General features: G+C 40.3%; 1 protein-coding gene across 1 annotated transcript; it reads right to left on the bottom strand.

Moving 5' to 3' along the window:
- Nucleotides 1-1,121: 1,121 nt before the first annotated feature.
- LOC144711315 (Zn-dependent exopeptidases superfamily protein) lies at nucleotides 1,122-6,676 on the bottom strand. The gene is made up of 11 exons (XM_078585269.1): nucleotides 6,518-6,676; nucleotides 6,267-6,402; nucleotides 6,109-6,187; nucleotides 5,782-5,984; nucleotides 4,453-4,522; nucleotides 3,757-3,873; nucleotides 3,432-3,587; nucleotides 2,821-2,997; nucleotides 2,105-2,179; nucleotides 1,870-2,010; nucleotides 1,122-1,485 (listed from the first exon to the last, which is right to left on the bottom strand). Exons 1-11 carry the CDS (start codon nucleotides 6,597-6,599, stop codon nucleotides 1,264-1,266), a joined length of 1,458 nt encoding a protein of 485 aa, XP_078441395.1. The 5' UTR covers nucleotides 6,600-6,676; the 3' UTR covers nucleotides 1,122-1,263.
- Nucleotides 6,677-20,854: the final 14,178 nt, after the last annotated feature.

Raw genomic sequence — 20,854 nt, 5'->3', positions numbered from 1 at the left:
CTTTTGCTTTCCAAATGAATTACAAACAATTCACAATTAATCAAATAAATATATATTAACGTCAATAAAATATAAGCAGTCGAATAGATAAAAATCCACCAAAATATTAAAAAGCTACAAGATTATCAGTTGAGAATAAAATTTATGACAGTAATAAGGCAAAAAAAGTGATACATGATTTAAAACAGAGTTAAATATTCAACAAAATGGGCCTTGGAACCCAATTTTTTATTTACTAAAAATCAAAACGTTTACATTCTAAACATATTGGGACAACTTCAATTGGACGAACCATACTAGGCTAAATCACATTTTACATAACTCTTACTGTCTTTCAATAAGTTAATTATTTACATTGCTTAATTTTCAAGCTTAAAATTTTTTGACGGTATCCATATCAAACCCTTCACTTATCATAACATCTTTATTCTGAGATATCACATGCTGCGAAGTTATTTATTTGGCGGGATGCATCCACACCAAACGGAAGGATATGTGAGGAATCAAATAAAAATGAGAGAAGAAATCAGAGAAGTAAGTTAGGAGTGAATGAGAAATCTAGTGTCGAAAATGATAAACTAAATACTTTTTTTTGAAAACAATGACAAACTAAATATTAGAAAACAAATCTAGAATATGTTTATAAATTTGGGGGAAAACATTGATGATGGAAACCCATGATAAGATAAGGTAAAAAACTATTGGAGAATCAAAAAGATATATTTTTTCCCTGAAAAAAATAAGAACTGCAAGATTCCACATGAAATTTTTTTGGAGTGGCCCTTGGATGATAACAATGGGCCCGAACATGTAAAATAGAAGTATTTTTCTGAAACAAACCTTCTCGCCTTTCATTTAGTCAAGAAAGGTTAGGGCAAAAATTAATAAAAAGATTCATATGAGCATCTGATGCTAAGTAAAATGTTTCAAGTCCCCCCATGTAAATAATGGGGTAAATTATTAATTTAAGTTATAATATCCCAAATATTACAAGAAAGTTCATAAAACTATATAAAGAGTAATGTAAAAATTAAAATTCGTCAATTCAAAGCGCAGTAACATATAAATGCACCTGAAAAGTGGGCGAAGGAAAAATAAATAAAATAAATTAAAGAACTAGCGACTAAAAAGTATATGGGCTTGAATAAAAAAAATATCTGTTCGCACAAGTCAGCAAAGTTAAAGCGCATCAAAGGAAAGAAACATGATAAGTGAGAATTAAATAATTATTCCGCTGGATTTGGTGCTTCGGGGCCGAGAATATCAGAAATCCACAGAAATCTTACTATCGAGCTGGGTGAATTCCTTGAAAAAAGCCTTGAAATGCTGATAAGCGTAGATCACATCATCCACCGCACACATTTCTCTGATGCTGTGCATCGACAGCTGAGGAATGCCCACGTCGACTGTGCGGATTCCGACACCGCTGGCGAGTATTGGGCCGATGGTAGACCCGCATCCCATATCATTTCGGACAACAAAATCCTAGCAAAAAATATACCAATTTAAATATGGAAAGGATATCATAGTGGATATTCATTCAAATTTTAATTTAATGAGTTTTCTCATTAACTCTGGACCAAAATCATAATATAAATGTTCCCTAGTAAACAAGGGTCCAGTACGTCAAATGCCAGAAACAATTTGATTCAAAAATCCTCGTTAATTATCATGAAATTCTGCAAACTACAACAGACAGCTCCACCATGAGTTTAAACATGTTCACAAGGTTTCGTTGTCTATTTCGTCCTTAAAGTTAACTCATACAAAATACAAAAATTATACTGCCAGCCGCAAATAAAATCAAAAATAATTGGCAAAATGATAGATTCGAACTAAAGCGATTAACCATGAAGACTAAAGACACACCTGAGTGGGCAAATTATGCTTTTCGGCGATTTCTCGAAATATAAAGGAGGTCACAGCGTTCGTAGCATAACGCTGATTTGCATTGTTTTTAATAACTAGGCCTCCATGAAACTTAGGTTGATGATTTTCTTCATGCTTATCCTGAAATAATACGCAAAAAATATTTGCCGAAAGACTAAGAAGCTGATTACTCAAGAGATTAGAATAAAGAACAAGAGAGTGGCATAATAGCTACCGTATAATTTGGATGAAGCGCGTGAGCCATATCAGCAGACACGAGAAAACTCTTCTGCACTGCCTTCTCAAGAGGCTGTCATTCAATTGAAAGAGAATATCAGAAAATGTTCAACTAGATGACAGTAGACATGGTTGTTCTGTTCTGTTCTGTTCGTTTAAAACAAACAAAAAATTTGCACAAAATAACCGCACAGGGCCCTTGTTCTTTGTTCTGTTCTCTTTTATTTTCAAAAACGAACAAAATTAGCACATTTGAACAAAACTAGAACAAAATTTGCACAAAGCGAACAAAAGAACCGCACAAGGGTCTGTGCAATGTTCTGTTCGAATTTGTTTTTGTTCTGTTCGGAAAACCGAACAGAACGAACAATTTGCACAAGCTCGCACAAAAAGAACCAAACGACCACGTATAGATGACAGCAAACCAACAAGCACCAAACAATAACGATATAAGTCAAGACATCGCATGAATGAGATCACACGTTGCAAACAGATAGTAAACTAAACATGGATCTCGGGAGACCCATCTATCCCTGTATTTATAATCCTAGACAATGAAACACTATTCCTCAAGTATGGCAATTTGATGTAATTCGTAACATTAACAACTAGATTTTTATTTGTTCACCAAAAGCAATGATTGATAAGTGACAAATGGAAATTCCAGCGTTTGAAAAAAGAAATTTATAAATGAAAAAACAGAAAATCCAATACCTTTGAGTCCAAAGAGTTAAACGATTCCGTTATTCTAGACAGGGCATCAAACATGACAGGAGATCCAGCCCCTTGCGCCGAATTGGACCCAATTTCCTCGTGATCAAATAGTGCAACCATTCTCACGCCAGACTCATCATCAAGATCATTTCGTGAAGATGTTGAGTCTATTAACGCCTGGAATTAAATTTCATATTGATCCTCATTAGACATTTGGAAGGTCATCAAACAAGCAACTATGGGGGGTTTTATTCCTGTTAGGTTTCTGCACTCATCAACATCATAGACCCTCGTCGATGGACGATGTTGAAGTTGAAAACCTTTGGGGTGGTTGAGAACGACGATGATGTTGAAGTGGATAACGCAGTAAAAGTCTAGTTAAAAAACCTCAACCCCAAAGTCGTACATGTCAACCAGCCTAACTGACTACATCATTGACATTGACAGAAAGAATGGACATCATCTGCAAACTATCAACCAATGTCAATGTAACACATCGACGTGGTCAGGACATACCAAACCTTGTTCCCATCATGCTGAATTCCAGAGTCATAAAGTAAACCCCTCGTAGGATTTCGATTAATTAGATGAGATCCAGTCGTAACACAAACCTTTAAAGAGCAAAATGACATGCAAAGGTTGTCAAGTCTTCCTGAGAATATAAACTCTCTCATAGCGCCAGCAATGATGCCAGGTTGAGTGTCGCATAGCTGAAGCTCAAAATCGCACACATCATTCACCTCACATCCTGCCCGAGTCGCGATCAACTGATTCAATCATAGATAAATGAAGGAACATTCAGCATCACATCATGGACAGGGGAAAGAAACAATCAATGGAACAGCTTCTTCATAAAACATATTTTTTAAAAAGAAAAAAAGAACTATATTACTGAGAAGTACGTGGTCACAGTCTTTAGAAAGGTCATATTGGTACCTTTAGCAGGGCGGAATGATGTTTCCCAGCATTTTTACTGTTTTTCTCATCCGCGTCCTTTCTATTGGTTCCATACTTTGCGGAACCATTTTCTGTCTCTATCTTCTCAAGTTCAGCCTACACAATATCTTCCAAAAATATTAGGGATTTGGAAAAAAACACTGAAAATAAACTTTCTGAATTACCCTATATAGTCAATGGATAACGGCATCACAAGGCAATCTTGCACGCCAAATATAAAACTTTACAAGAAAGAACACATTCCTGACAAAGTCGTACTGAAAGAACAATACTATAGAACCTAAGCTGTTTTCTGATGCTTCTAGTTAAAAGAAGAAAGTTTTTTTCTCAAGTAATGCAATCCAGGATTTTTCAACCTTTGCTTGAGACCATCCAATCATCATCTCTATCAATGCCCGGGGCACTGGAACGATGACTTTCGTATAATTAACAATGGGTTATTTGTTCAATATTTATGCACACAAAAATGCTTCTGAAAAGCCACTAATTGACAGTGTCCAACCTTATCTGTGTAGACAGTCTTTTGACCTTGAAAATATTAAGGCATAAATGAGGATATCTCATAAATTCAAAATGTATACGCCTCCTTCAGAGAAACCGCTTCACAATGATATTCCGCGTCAGAATCGATATCAGTGGCAATGCACCCAAGCATACAACGAAGAGAAAAATCACCTTAACTGATGTCGCCAGAACAGGGACAAGTTGAGTTTGGGTGTTGATTTTGAATCCGTCCCTTACTCCGCTGAGAGTAAGATAAAAACAGGACATCATTCAATGGAAAAAACAAAAACTGATCCATTTTTACTTGCAAACCGAGAAAAAAATGTCCAACTGTCTGAGGTATTTTGGTTCCTCACTCCGCGGAAAGTAAGATAGGAAAAGGCAATCATTCAATGTAAAAACCGAAAACTGGTCCATTTTTTTTTTTTTTGAATAAGAAAACTGGTCCATTTTTACTTGTAAACAGAAAAAAAATGTCCAAGTATCTGAGGTATTTTGGTTCCGCACCAACCAAAGATAATGCACTTAGGTAGGAACAGCGGAAATGCACAAAGGAAACCAAAAAATCTTTATCGTACAACGTCAATTAAAGTACATTCTTCTTCCGTATGACAAGATAGTTTTTTAACATACAGTAGACTACGTTGAAATGGATATGATGTATTTTTCTACTAAAAAGATGAGATTGAATCAAACATACAATTAAGACAAAGAAAAAAAAACATACAATTAAGACGTCCATGAAAAATCAACGCAGCCCCAAATAAATACTTTCCCCGTTTCCTTTTTCGAATTAGAAAAGGGAAGTACTTCTCAAATTAGAAAACCACCAACAATCTGCCTTCTTTGCCACTGAAAAATGCCGCACTCATTGTGCATGCATATCCATAACCTAATTTTACTTAATTTCCAGGCCGTGTCCTGGATGCTGGATCCTCTACTATTCTATGTTCTTCTCGAAAGCATGTCAATCCCTATGTTCTACGGAGCTGAGCATCTTCTATTTGCTGGGATAACTTCATTTCCTCTGCAGGGGCCTTGTGCAGTAAACTCCCTTCGGGTGGTCCTCTATCGTCGTAAAATCAAGTAATCCCACCAAAGCTTTCAGGAAGAGGGGTAGTCTTGTGAGTAAGCATAGCATTTCTGGTCAAACCACCGAACAGAAAATCTTTTTTTTTTAAATATAAAACTGCACATCTTTTATAGTCTTCAGTTTTAGCACCTGAAGGGAATTCATGAGCTGAGATATGATAAAAGAAGTTTATGAACTTCATCAATGCAAAGGAAGTCTTTTATCTTCTGATTTTCTATCAATAGTCTCTAGAGGAAATGGAACAATTCATCGCAAAGAGGAAAATTAATGCAGTGTAAACCAGGTACACATCACATGATGTTTGAACGTCACAGTGTAAACCGGCAGCGGGAAATAGCCAAGGAAAAGAAATGGAGGTATATTAAACAGAATTTAATATTTCATAGGTTTAACTCAAGAAAGCTGACCTGTCAAGATGAATGGCCAAGGTTGGAATCCGCATAATGGGCTCTTCAACACGAATAAGCTTGTGAGAGTAATTAACCGATCCATCTTGAACTCTCTTCAAAATTACACGTCCCGCAATCGTCAAATCACGATCGAACCAGGTATGCCATAATCCACCCCCATAAGTCTGGACGCCCACTTCAAGGAATCCAGCTTTAGAAACCTAAAAAATCGATACATCCTTCATCAGAAATCAAAGAAAACAACGAACTTAACTTCTAGTCCCGCGCAAAATCAACAAAAAAGACGCAGGAAAAGAGGTAAAAGGAATATTAACACATTCTGACCTTTGAGACCGGCTTCACTTTGAGACAAGGGCTATCCGTGTGCGCGCCGACGATATGAAATCCGTTCCCTGCGACATATCTGTACAGTTTGCGATGAAATCAAGCACCAGACAGAAAAAAACGAATCAAAGGTCTCAGCTACAGAAAAAAGGACGCACTTTTTCCCAACGGCAAAAGCGACAATAGTCGAATAATTTCGCGTGAAGAAATACTTCTTCCCCGCCTCCAGCTTCCAATCCTCCTTCTCAGACAATTGCACAAATCCTTCTTCCTTTAGAAGCTTCTTGGCCTCGTCTATAACGAAAAATCAACGAAAAAATACACCAGAAACAGCACAATGGCTCTAAATACTCCGAGAAATCGAATACAACAGGTAAGACGGAGAGTTCATCAAAAATTAGACCCTCACCGACGGCGTGAAAAGCAGTAGGCGCGGCGTTGAGGAAATCGACGAGTTCGGAGGCCACGGAGAAGCTCCCGTTCTCCGCCATTGAAGACGACAACGTCTCTTATCCCCTTCTCCAAGCTAACTCTCTACGAAGAGCATGTCTAACCGACTGGTTTGTGAAGAATGCCCGCATTTTATACTCGCGCTTCCGTGCCACGTGGCGATCGAGGAAACGGGACTGAATATTCTCCACATTTTCTAGAAAAATATTTAATTTTTTCTTTTATTTTGAAATATTTTAAGTGGAGATTCTATTTTTTTGATTCGCGGTGGGCGTCCGTTTCTAGATTCATCTTAATGACGTGGCCGTTGACTCGACGCGTCAGCGATTGACCACCGACGTTACGTCGCTCGTCGCCCCAAACCGCCAGAGGGGAGAGGAGAAAGAAATAGGAAATATTGAGTTAAAAAAGAGAGGAAAGGGCCGAAAAATAAAAAAAAAGGAAACGTAAACCAATGACTCGGTCGGTCTATGATCGAATGACTCGGTCGGCTTGAGATCAGACCGACTTAGCCAATCAGATCAAGAGGGTCGTTCGATATTTGATCCGATCGATCTGATCGGCCCTTCAAAATAGGGAACAGTACGTAAGTTAATCGATACGCCCCGAACTGGATGGCACTGGACGGGACGGGTGACGACTATGATGCGGAAAAGTATGACAGGCTGTTCGTTCTTGCTCTCTCTCTCTCTTCATCCCTCTCTCCTCTCTCTCTCCATCCCTCTCTCCTCTCCTCTCTCACCATCCCTCTCTTCTTTCCTCTCTCTCCATCTTTCTCTCTCCCTCTCTCTCTCCTCTCTCTCTCCATCCCTCTCTCCTCTCCCCTCTCCATCTTTCTCTCTCCATCTCTATCTCCTCTCTCTCTCTCCATCCCTCTCTCATCTGTCTCTCTCCATCCCCCTCTCCTCTCTCTCTCCATCTCTCTCTCTCTCATCTCTCTCCCCTCTCTCTCCCTTCTCTCTCCCCTCTCTCTCCCCTCTCTCTCCCTCTCTCTCTCCTCTCCTCTCCTCTCTCTCTCCCTCCCTCTCTCCTCCTCTCTCCTCTCTCTCTCTCTCCTCTCTCTCCTCTCTCTCTCCTCTATCTCTCTCTCTCCTCTCTCTCTTCTCTCTCTCTCCTCTATCTCTCTCTCTCCTCTCTCTCTCCTCTATCTCTCTCTCTCTCCTCTCTCTCTTCTCTCTCTCTCCTCTCTCTCGTTCTCTATCTGAATATATGATGAGAGGGTAGAGTAGAAGACTCGGAAGGAATAGGACTAGGAGGAGAAAGTCCCATGAATTCAAAAGTGATGTCTATGCATGATTTATAGTAGTCCACGGAAGAAGTAGATGGTGTGTGTTTAAAGAAGAGATGGGAAGATCGAGATGATCTTTGTCACTGTTGCCATGAGATGTTGTATCACCTTCAAAGACATCATACCTGTCATTATACCTATGTCTTGTTAATTGATGCGAGGTGACTAGACATAATTGATGTTTCAATACCCTCTCCCTTAATGTGTCTCCCTCTTTCTCCCACAGTGAGAGAACCCCACGTCCGAGACGCGACTCCCCGGAAGTGACAGAACGGATGACGAAATGTGACGGATGGAGACGTGACGAAACTTTCATCACATCACCGTCCCGTCACACGTCCCAGCATGTGCAAAAAAAACTGTCATGTTCTCGTCACAGTCCCTCCATAGGGCATCCTGTCGTGTCCCCGTCATTGTGACGGCATCCCCGTCACCGTGACAGCATCACCGTCACCAGTGACATGAATAAAACCCTACTTGGACGGAGGGGTATATCTCAAATTATTTATAGGCGGCATCGGTTTGCGCGCGCAAAAAAAGGGACTTCTGTGCAAAATGCCAGGAAATCGAAATGGCCACGTCACGTGGCAACGTCAGAAAGGTTAAAAATAATGATTTTTATATGTATTTTCTGTCCGTTTTAACTTTTCAAAAATTCCGCCATAGTCGTCATCCGTGATGGCCATTCCGTCACGTCACGCATCCTGGGCACCCTGTCACCGTCACATCCCTGTCACGAATGATGGAGCACAACATCTTGCCCCGTCGAAGGCGTCATTTGAGCCGCCACCATCGTCATTGACGGCCCGCCGGTTCGCATCCCATCTGACCGCCACGCCTGGGCAACGGAGAAGACATCCAGGTTTCACACCCAAGGTGAAAAGCACGAACGCACCATCACACATTCTGAATTTCTCACCGGCTCGTGCTCATCCTATTTGCTGGATTATCATGCTCGTGTTTTCATTTACGTCGAGTCTATGTCTTTGTGTCGTGTCGTGTTCGTCATGTGCCATGTGGCCATGTCTTTATATCTTTTTAGTTTCCTTGTTTTGTTGTAAAAGGGGCCCCCATGTATCAGGGCCCCTTAATGGACCCCTTATTGGACCTACCTTAGGGGCCCATCTTGACCCCGCCCATATAAGGGAGAGATGGGTCCCTTAGGACTGGAGATCTGGAAGTTGAATTCAGTTACCGTTGTTTGTTTTTCAGATCTCACCGTAAGATCAGAGAAGAGGAGTCTTGGGAAGAAAGAACAAGAAGAGAAAGAACGGGGAGAATTGGATCAAGGAAATTCGCCAATGAGGGGAAACAAAGGGGTGATCAAGCCCCTCCTCTCCCAAATTTGTTTTGCCACCGCTGTCTTGCCAGGGGCACGCAACTAGAGACTTTCCGACGTCCAAAGAGGAACGGGAAGAGATTGGAGAGAAGAACGATGTCCGTAAAGGGGCCCTGCGTAGGAGCGGTACAATTTCATCCAGGATCGTCACTGGAATTTCTCCTCCCCCATAATCCAGGCATCCTTCTTGGCTGCCAAGGGGTCGTCCTAGGTTGTCGGCGTTCTCAGATCGCTGCTTCCCTCACGATCGCTAGATTATTCGTGGAATCGGTCAGCAAGGTCCGTCAACATCGAGCGGTCATGATCTACTGATTGACACTTGTGAACTTAGCACCGCCCCTCTTGGACACACTTGTCAGCCAATTGACAGAGAGCAACCTTCGCAGCCTTTTTGGTGGACCTTTTAGCCGATTCGAGAAAAGTGATGGGATGGATCCTGGCGTTGTGAATCTGCGCAAGCACGGTCAACGTCAACTGTGACTTGCCATGGGTAACCGGCTTCCCAGAGGATGGATATTCACTATTCAGCCTGGCCCATGCCGCGTGGATTCGGTGCGGTCGCACCTTTGCTTGACCACCGATCTACGGAGTAACTCACCAATGGCGCAAACAGGACATTGGTGAAGCCACGCCTTGCAGCGCCTTCCAGTCAATGCTTGAGGATTGCCGCACACTCCCCAGCCTTGCGCCTGTCTCGGCATCAAAGTCACGACGCAGTCTAATCAGATCACCCAGAACGCTGGGTTGAATCAGCCTACGTCAAACGGTCCGTCCGGCGCATGTTATCCGGCCGCCAAGTCCGTGTTAGCCGAACCACCACTGGCCGCTCGTATGCGGCCGCTAATCTCTCTTGCCGTTGCCTCACGCCTCTCCGACGTCCACTAATTGCTCCAGCCGCGCCGCCTGTCGAGCACGCTGACCCTCTTTGGCAGCCCTCCACCGCACCCGTACCTGTTGCTGCCTCTAACGAAGAGTCTGCACCACGAGCTGATCGCCAATGACGTACGCCGTCCTCCCGCCTGCTCGTTATATTACCTTTTTCAGTATATCGTCGAATGTCACCACCGCACTCGGGCTAGATAGGTGAGAGAGGATTTGAGATATAACTATGAAATTTGAGCATCTCACCGATACAGGTTGAGCCGGTCCATTGCGTGCGAGCCCCTATGGATTGATTCCGTTCGGCGCCCTCTGATGAGGTTCGAGAGGCCACCGTCACATGGTGACCTCTTCGGAGCACAGAGTTCGGCACTCACCATTGAGTCAGGGCCTGCAAGTACGACCACGTAGTATGCATCATCTCATCGTAGTTACATTCCCGTTAGGATTTTTTTTATCTGTCGGATAACGGTAGTGTCGACGTTCGAAATCACTATTTAGGTATCCGAATATTGTCTCGGTACCGACCGGATGACATCCTGGAGAATGTCCGGCATCAAAGACCACTTCGTCATCCATCACCGTCACCGTCACGGACCATAAAACCGTCACTGTCACGTCATCCATCACATTTCCATCACGGTGACGCGTGACGTGACAGATGACGCATGACGTGACAGATGACGCGTGCCGATCCCTACTCTCACTCTTTCTCTATGGCTCGCTCTCTTGCTTCTTAGTCTTTGGCTCTCTCTCTCTCTCTCTCTTGCTATCTTTCTTAGCCTTTGTCTCTCTCATTCTCTCTCAGTCTCTTGCTTTCTCTATCAGACTCTATGTTTCTCACTCTCTCTCTTTCTCTCACTTCTCTCTCTCGGTCTCTTGCTTTCTCTCTGTCTCTGACTCTTAGGCTCTCTCTATCTCAGTCTCTCTCTCTCTCAGACTCATGTTTTCTATCTCAACCTCTAGCTCCTCCCCACTTACTTTCTCTCTCCCTTAGCTTCTCATTTTTCAGTCTTTGTCTCTTCTCTTGTTCTCTCCATATATATTATGATCTCACACACAAACTCTCTCTTATTATGTTCTCTCTTTCTCTATATGTCTTGCACTTTAGTGTATTATGCTCTCTCTCCTACTCTCTCTTTTTCTCACTTTCTCACTCTATATATATATATTTCTCTCTCTCTCTCTCTCTCTCTCCCTCTCTCTCTCTCTCTCACACTCACTCACTCTCGCCCTCTCTCTCTCTCGCTCTCTCTCTCTCCCTCTCTCTATATATATATCTTTCTTTCTCTCTCTCATTGTTCTCCCTCTCCCACAGCAATAGGAAGAGTTTTTGCCACCACTTTTGAAAATGTGAATAAGTTTGTGGAGGGAAAGAAGAAGAGAGGGAGAGAGAAAGAATCTGAGAGAGAGAGAAAAAAACATAGGGAGACAGAGAGGGAGAGGGAGAGAGGGAGAGAGAATCTGATAGAGAGAGTAGATACTTGTGAAGTTTAGTGTTGATGAAGTAATCAAATTTTATTCAGTAGAAATAGCATGTTTCATTATTTTGCTTCTACTCAGTCCTCTCACCTATAAAATCATTCAGTATTAACTCCTATTCTATTGTTGTATGTAATCGGAGGTTATTATTCGAAAAATAAAATGATAATATGAAAGCCTTATTAATCCATTCCTCAAAGGCTTATTCGTGTCCTCCATTTACATATATTGAAGGAAGTTAGATAGGTGCCTCCATCAACTGCTCCACAAGCAGTAAGTTGTGGTTCTGACAAGGTGACTACAAGAAAGAACAACATTCTGCTATGTCCACCTTAAGGAGGTCTGAAGCACAACTTTATGCACACTTTTTACGTCAGACGGTGGGATGACAAAATATAGGATCAAAGAAGCTATGACAGTTTGGAGTGAATAAAAAGGAAGTCAATGAACTTTTACATGGATAAATGAATATGAGATGAAGATTCAGGTAAAAAGTGTGCAATTTTTACCTGTCGTTCTACTTCTTTTAAAAAATATGCACACTTCTAAAGTCGTGCCTTTATCTAGCGGTATCGACTTTCGATTAGTGGTGCGTTCCGTTAGTTAAACGTGCATTCATTATTTTGGCTCGCGTAGTCAACTTTTCTCTTACTCACTCAATAGGAGGGCTACAAAGTATCAATTGTTCTTTCAAACCTACAATTTGGCAAATGTCATGTGTCATGTCTTTCATCATGGTGATGGAGGTATGACAAATGATGTGACAATGAAGGATGACATTTTAGCAGGCCGTGATGGTGATAGATGATGGGATAGCCGCCAAGTATGAAGGTGATGATGGATTTTAAAACAATGATGAAACAGGATATTTTATATAGGTTTTTTTATGAGATAAATAGAAAATAAAGCTCTCTCCCTCTCTCAATCTGCCTATACCTCTCTCTTCCTCTCCCTCTCCCTCTTGATGGATTTTATGTGAATGTCAAGCCAATCACACTTCCGTGATTTATTTAAGTTCTTAGAAATAAATATTTATTCATTATTCTCATATGATTTTCAAATTGAGAAGTCTCTTGCACGCATGCAATGATTTAGTGAATAATGATGAGATCATAATACATTGATCACTTGTCTTCAAGCATGTATTGTAAATATTCCTATTCATCGTATACTCGAGACATACGTCATGTTATCTGATACTGCTTACACAAAAAATATGTTGATCTTGTGGCCATTTTTGTGAAGACACTAAAGAAAAATAATGTGTGATCTTTTTAGAAAGAGTTCACCAAAGTGATCTGTATAGATCCCTTAACGGTAGTATATCTTATCATCAATGAGGTTGATTCATGTCATTGTGTTGTAAGTGGTACCTTGACCTAAGAAACCAATGACATCTTGTGTATGGACAGTCATGTTTTTACTAAAACGTATTAATATCTAACCATGAGATTCAAACATATCTCAACTCAGACATATCAAGAAATACACAAAGCTTATTGAGTGGTTAAGATGGAATTCTTCGAACTGGGTATAAGATGATTTTGACTGGAGGAAAAAGGTAGATCAAACCTCTGGCTAGGGTAGTAGGGATATTGGAGAAGGTGTTTTCCAATAGTCCATGTTACATAGTACTAAATGAATGGCAGACCAGGTTTGATGACAAACCATACTCTAAGTCATTTGGGAGTCTCTCACGGATAAAGGATTATATATATGATAACCGATGATGGTAAAGGTTTCATGATAGAATTTTAACACTACTATTTTTTTTCTAGATCACAAGGTGTATCATGTTGTTCCATGGACTAGAAATTTAACCTATTGGTTGGGTTAAATTGACCATTAATTAATCTATAAATTAATATATTTAATTAATAAGGTTATTCAATAAATATTATTTGGCCTTTAAAGTTATTAACTAAATGTATATAGGGGGTTAAGTTTCAGACACATTAGATTAAAGGACATTACCAGATATATCTTATTAGTAAGTGCTTTTATGAAAACTTCTTAACAAGTATAAATAAGGGGGACATCCATTTTAGGTGCTCATGCCTGCCAGATCTGGGCGCCCCCCTTTCTTCTATGTTTCAGTCTCCACTCATTCAACTAGAATGCCTTGATTATGACAAGATCAACTAGATACTCAAGAAGAGTTGAGGCGTGGACCGCGCCCGCCTCGACTAGAGCGTCACTCCACCCACTCCGAGCACACATGACGAAGACGACGAAGAACCACACCGACTAGAGCGCCACCAAGCGCTACAATGACCTCGTGGAACCGCTCCGGAGAAACGACGACGAACACACTTCCTCGAGCGTCCGCGAGGTATCACTCATGTATCTTTTCTTTTCCCTAACTATGGGCGTGGACGAGTGGGATCCGAGTGTAATTGGGATATATATACTCGATCCACGCCCACAAACATTGAAAAACACTACACTCTACAAATAAAAACCCCTTGGGTGGCATCCAGGGCACGGCTGGATCGGACTACGGGCATAACCCTAGGGTTGGACGTACCCAGCACCGTGATTTTTGCCATTAAAAAGAAAAATAGATACTCAAGAAGAGTTGGAAAAAAGTAGAGGAGATCCAACAGTCCCTTGATCACGTGGATATGTCTAGAGGTCGGGCACATGAAAGGCTTGGAGGCAATTTCCATAAGGAGCAAGTCAAGAGTGAAACAAGTTCCCCACAAGGTACTCTATGTTTTCTATATTTCAGCAACAAATTTGAATTTATTTTATCTTCCACTGTAAGGAAAAAGGGTTTCCAAGCATTCAATCATGGCCAAAACCCAACGCCTCCGTCTCACTCTACTACTCTCCCCCTCTCCCTCCCCCCTCACTCTCCTTATCCCTCTCTTCATCCTCTTCCTCTCTCTCTTCCCCTCTCTCCCTCTCCTTATCTCTCTCCCTCTCCCTATCCCTCTCCCTCTTCCTCTCTTTCCTTCTCTTGCTCTCTCATCCTCTCTCTTCCTCTCTCTCTCTCTAACATCATCCCCTCTTTCCCTCTCCCTCTCTGTCTTTTTTATTCATTATCTCTCCTTCCCTCTCCCTCATCCTCTCTCCCTCTCTTCCTAGCTCCCTCTCTCTCCTTGGCTCCCTCTCTCTCCCTAACCTTCACCCTCTTCTTCTTTCTCGTGTCTCTCTGTCTCTCTCTCCTCTCTCTCTGTCTGTCTCTCTCTCTTCTCTCTCTGTCTATCTCTCTCTCCTCTCTCTATCTATCTCTCTCTCTCTGTGTCTCTCTCCTCTCTCTCTCTCTCTGTCTCTATCTCTCTCTCTGTCTCTGTCTCTGTCTCTCTCTCTGTCTATCTCTCTCTCTCTATGTCTCTCTATGTCTCTCTCTGTCTCTCTCTCTCTCTCTCTGTGTCTCTCTCTGTCTCTGTCTCTGTGTCTCTATTTCTTTCTCTTTGTCTCTCTGTATCTCTGTCTCTCTCTGTGTCTCTCTCTGCCTGTCTCTCTGTCTCTATTTCTTTCTCTTCGTCTCGTTGTATCTCTGTCTCTCTGTCTGTCTGTTTCTATGTCTCTCTCTCTCCTTTCCCTCTATCTCCTCTCTCTCTCTCACCCTCTTTCCTCTCTCTCCCTCTCCTTCCCTACATTGCTCTCTCTCACTTCCTATTGCTCTCTCTCCACTTCTCCCTTTCTCTTGCTCTCTTTCCTTCTCTCCCTATCTTGCTCTCCCTCCATCTTCTTGATTGGCTTCAGCTATGAGTTCAAATACTTTACTTCTGCTGATATCTTATAGAAAACTTTACTATCTCCTTTTAGAGTCTGCTATACACTTGGATTCACCTTTAGTGAATGAGCACAATGGATAGAAACAGGAGGAATGCAATAGAAATTACTTGGGTTTATACTTCTCACAAGCCCCCTTTAAATATACAATTTTCAGAAGAGATACAATGCACTTAATGGTGAAATTTAGAGGTTCCTTCTTCAATAGGTTTCCACATACACAACTCCTAGATGATTCCAATTACATTGTCTGATATGTCAACAACCACCCCCTTAATCTTGTTGTGCCGAGTTGATTGCACAAGTCCAAGCTTCTTCCTCATTTGCTCAAAACAAATTCTTCCCAAAGCTTTTCTCAACACATCAGCCATCTGGCCTTCTGTCCTGACATATTCAAGTAAAACCTTCTTCTGCTTCAAACTAAAATGAATAAAATGATACATGGTATTAGTGTGTTTCGATCAGATATGATGAACTAGATTCTTGCTTGATTGCATGGCAGACTTGTTTTCCATAAATATCTTCACATGCTTCAATTCTTCTCCCTTCATTTTTGAGATAAACTAGGCAAGACATACGCATTGACATTGGTCTGGTGACTTCAATGTACTCAGATTCACACAATGATAATGTCAATGTTCTCTCCTTCTGAAACAACCAAGTAATTACTATAAAGCCAAGAATAACATAGTTCCACAAGTACTCTTTCTATCCTCCTTGTCTCCTTAAATTCACTACTTCTATATCCATAAAGAATTACTTCTTTCATTCATTTGTCATAGTTGAGCGCTACATCATAAGTTCCTTTCACATAATGTACTATCATCTTTACTTCCAAAATGTTCCCACCATTGGTTTATCCATTTACCTGCTCACACGTCCAATTCAATGCATCAAATCAAGATAAGTGCGAGTTAAGTATCTCTACTGCTAAATCATATGTCTAGACTATGGGATCAACTAGATCACTATCGTCATTCTTGGAAAGTTTGGTGTATGATTCATGCGGTGACTTAACTCAATTGGCCTCGAGAAAACCTCTATACTCCAATATATGTAGAGCATTGGAACTTTGAGTCAACTTCAATCATTTATTTTCTATGTGAATTCAAAACCAAGGTCTGCTCTAAACAGGCTCAAATTGCTCATCTCAAAGATCTCATTCATTTGCCTCTTGAATCAGTCGACATGACTAGGGTTATCTCTTGTCACTACCGAGTCGTCAACATATACTCTGACTCATAAGCTTCACATTACTGAAATTAACTATGTTAATTAATATCGTTATTTGTAATCAACTTGTACAATAATATTTATAATGAACCCTCTATCTTAAGATGTATATGATGAGTAGAGGGGTCATCCACAGTGGAGGCAGAGTTCAAGGGTTTAATTCAAGATATTTGTGGAGTTTTAATAGATTTAATCATGATTATATATGATCTTCAGGAAATATCAGATCTCCAAGATTAAATGGGGATGAGCTCAACTGATTTCCTTTCTAAATAAAAGGCAGATCCTTAGATATCATAATTGAGAAGAGGGAGCTAGGAGAGATGAGAGAATATGATGAATATATAGGTCCTCATTTCATTCAATCCAATCCTCAAAAGAAGATACATAATATAGGGCTAAGGGAGTACTTAATATAGGGTTTTAAAACAATAATGGTTGGTGAAGAGTGTAGGGATTTAGACGAAGGCAAGGAATAAATAATGCATTTGATTTTAGGATATTTTTTATGTATGATAATATAATTTCTTCATTATCTAACTTCCTTCTTGAATCAAGACAAGGGCTAGTACATTTTCTTAGCCAAGGCAATATAGGAGAACACAAATCAAGACCAATGAAGAAAGAAACTAAAATCAAATAAAATATCAGGAGAAAATTTGATCCAAGTCTTGCTACCCTCTGAGTGAAGACTATGGTTGAGCATCCAAGAATGAAAAAGAGAGAGAAAATTAGGAATTTATACCTAGGGTTGAAGGGTGAGAAAAATCCACTTTCGCCCCTTCACTTTCCTTAATTTTCTTTACTTTTTGGACTCTTCTAGTCAATTCATATGGATGGAAAGAGAATAAAATGAAGAACTAACCTTCAAAATTGAAGCTCAATTAGACAGCTGGATCTCTAGATATCAAGGTTTGAATCCGGAGAAATCTTAGGCATTTGATTCTTTTGGCCTTTCTCTCTCCAAAAAATTTGCAGAAAAATCCTTCACTTTTGTGAAATTTTATTTTACAGCCAGGCTTAGAAATATTTGGATATAGGATCTTTGCTTCTATATCACCTTCATTATCTCTCCTATTTAAAAACAATTGTAAAAGACCCTGTGTTCTTTCAAAACAAGTTACAATACCAAAGACATAAATCAAATTGGAGATTTACGCCTGCAAAAACTGCCAAGAGCAGTTTTGGATCCCTTTTATTCATGTTCCCCACTCAATAATTCAATAAAAATTCTGTAGATTGTTCTAAATATAATTTTATTTAATTTTTCCAATGATAACATGCAATTATAATCATTTTAGTGTAAATAAAAATCCATTATGTATGAAAGTAATATTATAAATTTCATGTTATCACTGACCATCAAGGCTTGCCCCTCTTTCCTTAACATATATTGTGCAAGCTCTTAAGAGTTCTTCAAAAATTCTATGTAGGTGAGGCACTTGTCTAATTTCAAGTACCAAGCCTTTGGGTCTTGCTTCAGTCCATATAGTGGTGTCCTGGGTTTCACCAGCCGGGTCTCCTTGTCCTTATGCACAAACCCTTCAAGTTGGGTCACACACGCTTCTTCTTCTAGCTAATAATTCAAGAAAGAAGACTATATGTTCAAGTGATGAAGTTCCCAACTAGCATCAGCAGCCAAAGTAACTAATAGCCAAATAGTCTTTATTCTGACAACAAGAGCAAATACGTCATCCACATCCATACTGATTCTTTGGGAGTCCCCATCTCCATTAGCCACCAAATGTGCCTTGTGTCTCATCATTTCACCATTAGTGTTCTTATTTACCTTATAGACCTACTCGCTGCCTATTGCTTCTCACCTTGACCATAAACATTTGAGCTCCCAGGTTTCATTCTTCTCAATTGCTTCTAACTTTTTAAGCATAGCTCTTCTCCAGACGTCTTCCTTGCAAGTCTCTTTGTTGGTTCCAAACACCTGTTCCTTAGTGAGGCGCAGCTCTTTCATTATGATATTCTCTCGTGTGGATATCCCCCTGTCTTCCAAAGCTCAATTGATTGCCTTTTGAGTCACATATGGAAGGGATAAAGCTTGCTTACCAAGGGTCAGGGAGTTAGCTTCATGATCTTGAATTGCAATGTTAGGGCTTCCAAGAGCTTCCTCATTTTCACATTGCACATGCATTAGAGTATGGAATGAGAACATACCGCCATCTAATTCTTCAGATGTCTAGGTCCACTTACATTCTGCCTCAAACATTACATCTCATCTGATCTCAACCCATCCAATTGATGGATTAAATAACTATGCACATTAGGTCATACATCATGACCAATGAATATCATTAGGCAGATTCTTGGATCCAACTTTCTTGGCTTTCCAGAAAGCTTCTTCACATGAGCCAGACACCCAAGTATTCATCTTCACATTATCCAAACACCCAAGTATTCATCTTCACATTATCCAAACACCCAATTATTCCTCTTCACAAGAGCCAAACACTTGAATATTCCTCTTCATATGAGCCGAACACCCAAATAACCCTCTTCACATGAGCAAAATACCCAAATATTCCTCTTCGCATGAGCCAAACTACCTAAATATTTTCAAGTGTTCAACACTAAGCTTTCTCCTGGTCCAGGCTTCATTGGACATCTTACCTTGTAAAATACTTGATGTAGACCTATTAGAATTTCATACAGTTTTATGGGTATGGCATCACCCCTAAAAGACTTCGAAAAAAAAATTCCATGCAGACGAACTTCTTATCATGGACATCACCATTCCATTTCTCCTTTACACAACTCTGTTCTGGTGTAGAGAGTATGGCACCATGTACTGCCTCTTGATCTCCTATTCTTCATAATATGTTTCAAACTCTGTTGAGAAGAATTATTTTCTTGATCTGTTCTAAGACATTTCAGCTTCATGTTATTCTCTGCCTCAATAAGTGTCTTGAACTAATTGATGGCACTGATTGCATCAGAGTTTACCTTTAACAAGATCACTCACATCAAACGTGAGTGGTCATAAAAAATAATGAAATGTAATTAATACCACCAATTATTGAAGGATTGATCAGCCCAAAGATATCTGCATGCACCAAATCTAAAGGCATCGTATCTCTAAATGCATTTGAGTTGTGGAAATATTATTTACTCCACATTAGTTTCGCAAGTCTAGCATACATATTTTGTTTTCCAGTGATGGTAGTCCTTCAACTATCTCCAAACTCGCCATCTGGTTGAGGGAGTGATAATTTAAATGATCAAATTTCTCATTCCATTTTCATAAAATATATCCACAACCTTCACCAAACATGTAGTCTCAGGCCACTTCTAAAATCAACATTTATAACCCATTCTACATCTTCTTGACATCTACTAATAAACCCCCACCCCTTCTATCATTGACTAGTCTACCAGCCACCATCATCATCCTACAACCATGCTCATCCATCCTTCCAAGACTCAAAATTTTAAATTTAACCTGGGAATAAATAGCACATTACCTAGATGGATTGACTCTAATTGTGATAATGCAGAATTAGGGTCCCTTTTCCTCTAAGTATCCAGCCTTGGATCAACCTCTGAGATGTACATGGCAAATAAATCTCTCATTTAGTGTATGGAACAAAATTCCATTGCATGTCTCCATGGGATGCTCGCTCTATTGTCTAAGAACCACAATCTTTGGGAATTTTTGTCTCCATCATCACCCTCAAAAAATGTCTCTCCAAGCCAAGTACCAATAGTCATTAGCAGGGCTGATTATTCCTTATCCATGACCTCCATCAGATTCACCTTATCTTCCTTCTTTTCACTACTACATTCAGAAGCATAATAGTCATATTTTTCACAACTATAACATTTTACCTTTGACATTTCTTTGGACCTGGCCTTTCTGTGCTGTCCTTGTTGCTCCACTTATCTCTTGTTCCATGACCCCAACTATGACATCATCCATATCCTCATTTTCTTCCTCGTCCACCGTTGCTTTAACTTTCCTCCTTCACCATTCATCCAGCAAGAAAAGTATGTTTTTCATTCCTAGACTTATGTTCGTTCACCCTTTCTTCACGAAATTTTAGAGATCCAACAGATTCCTCCAATATCAAGGTATACACATCATAAAAATGCTCCATGGATGAGGTGACAGGATCAAACTTAGATGATGTAGCTCGGAGAAGCTTGGAGATCATATCATGATCTTTAACAAGCTCTCCAAGGCTTTGTATCTTTATCAGGATTCAGAAAAGCCAGATGGAGAAGTGCAAAAGTGGCTCATGTTTGAACATTTGGAGTGCTTCAAACTCCTGTAGCAGAAATATTACATGTGCCTGATTGACAAGTTCTGCTGGAATGTGTAT

This window comes from Wolffia australiana, chromosome 13 (genome assembly GCF_029677425.1).
Source record: "Wolffia australiana isolate 7733 chromosome 13, ASM2967742v1".
In the NCBI taxonomy this organism is placed as follows: Eukaryota; Viridiplantae; Streptophyta; class Magnoliopsida; order Alismatales; family Araceae; genus Wolffia; species Wolffia australiana.
This window is presented reverse-complemented; position numbering and strand designations above follow the sequence as displayed.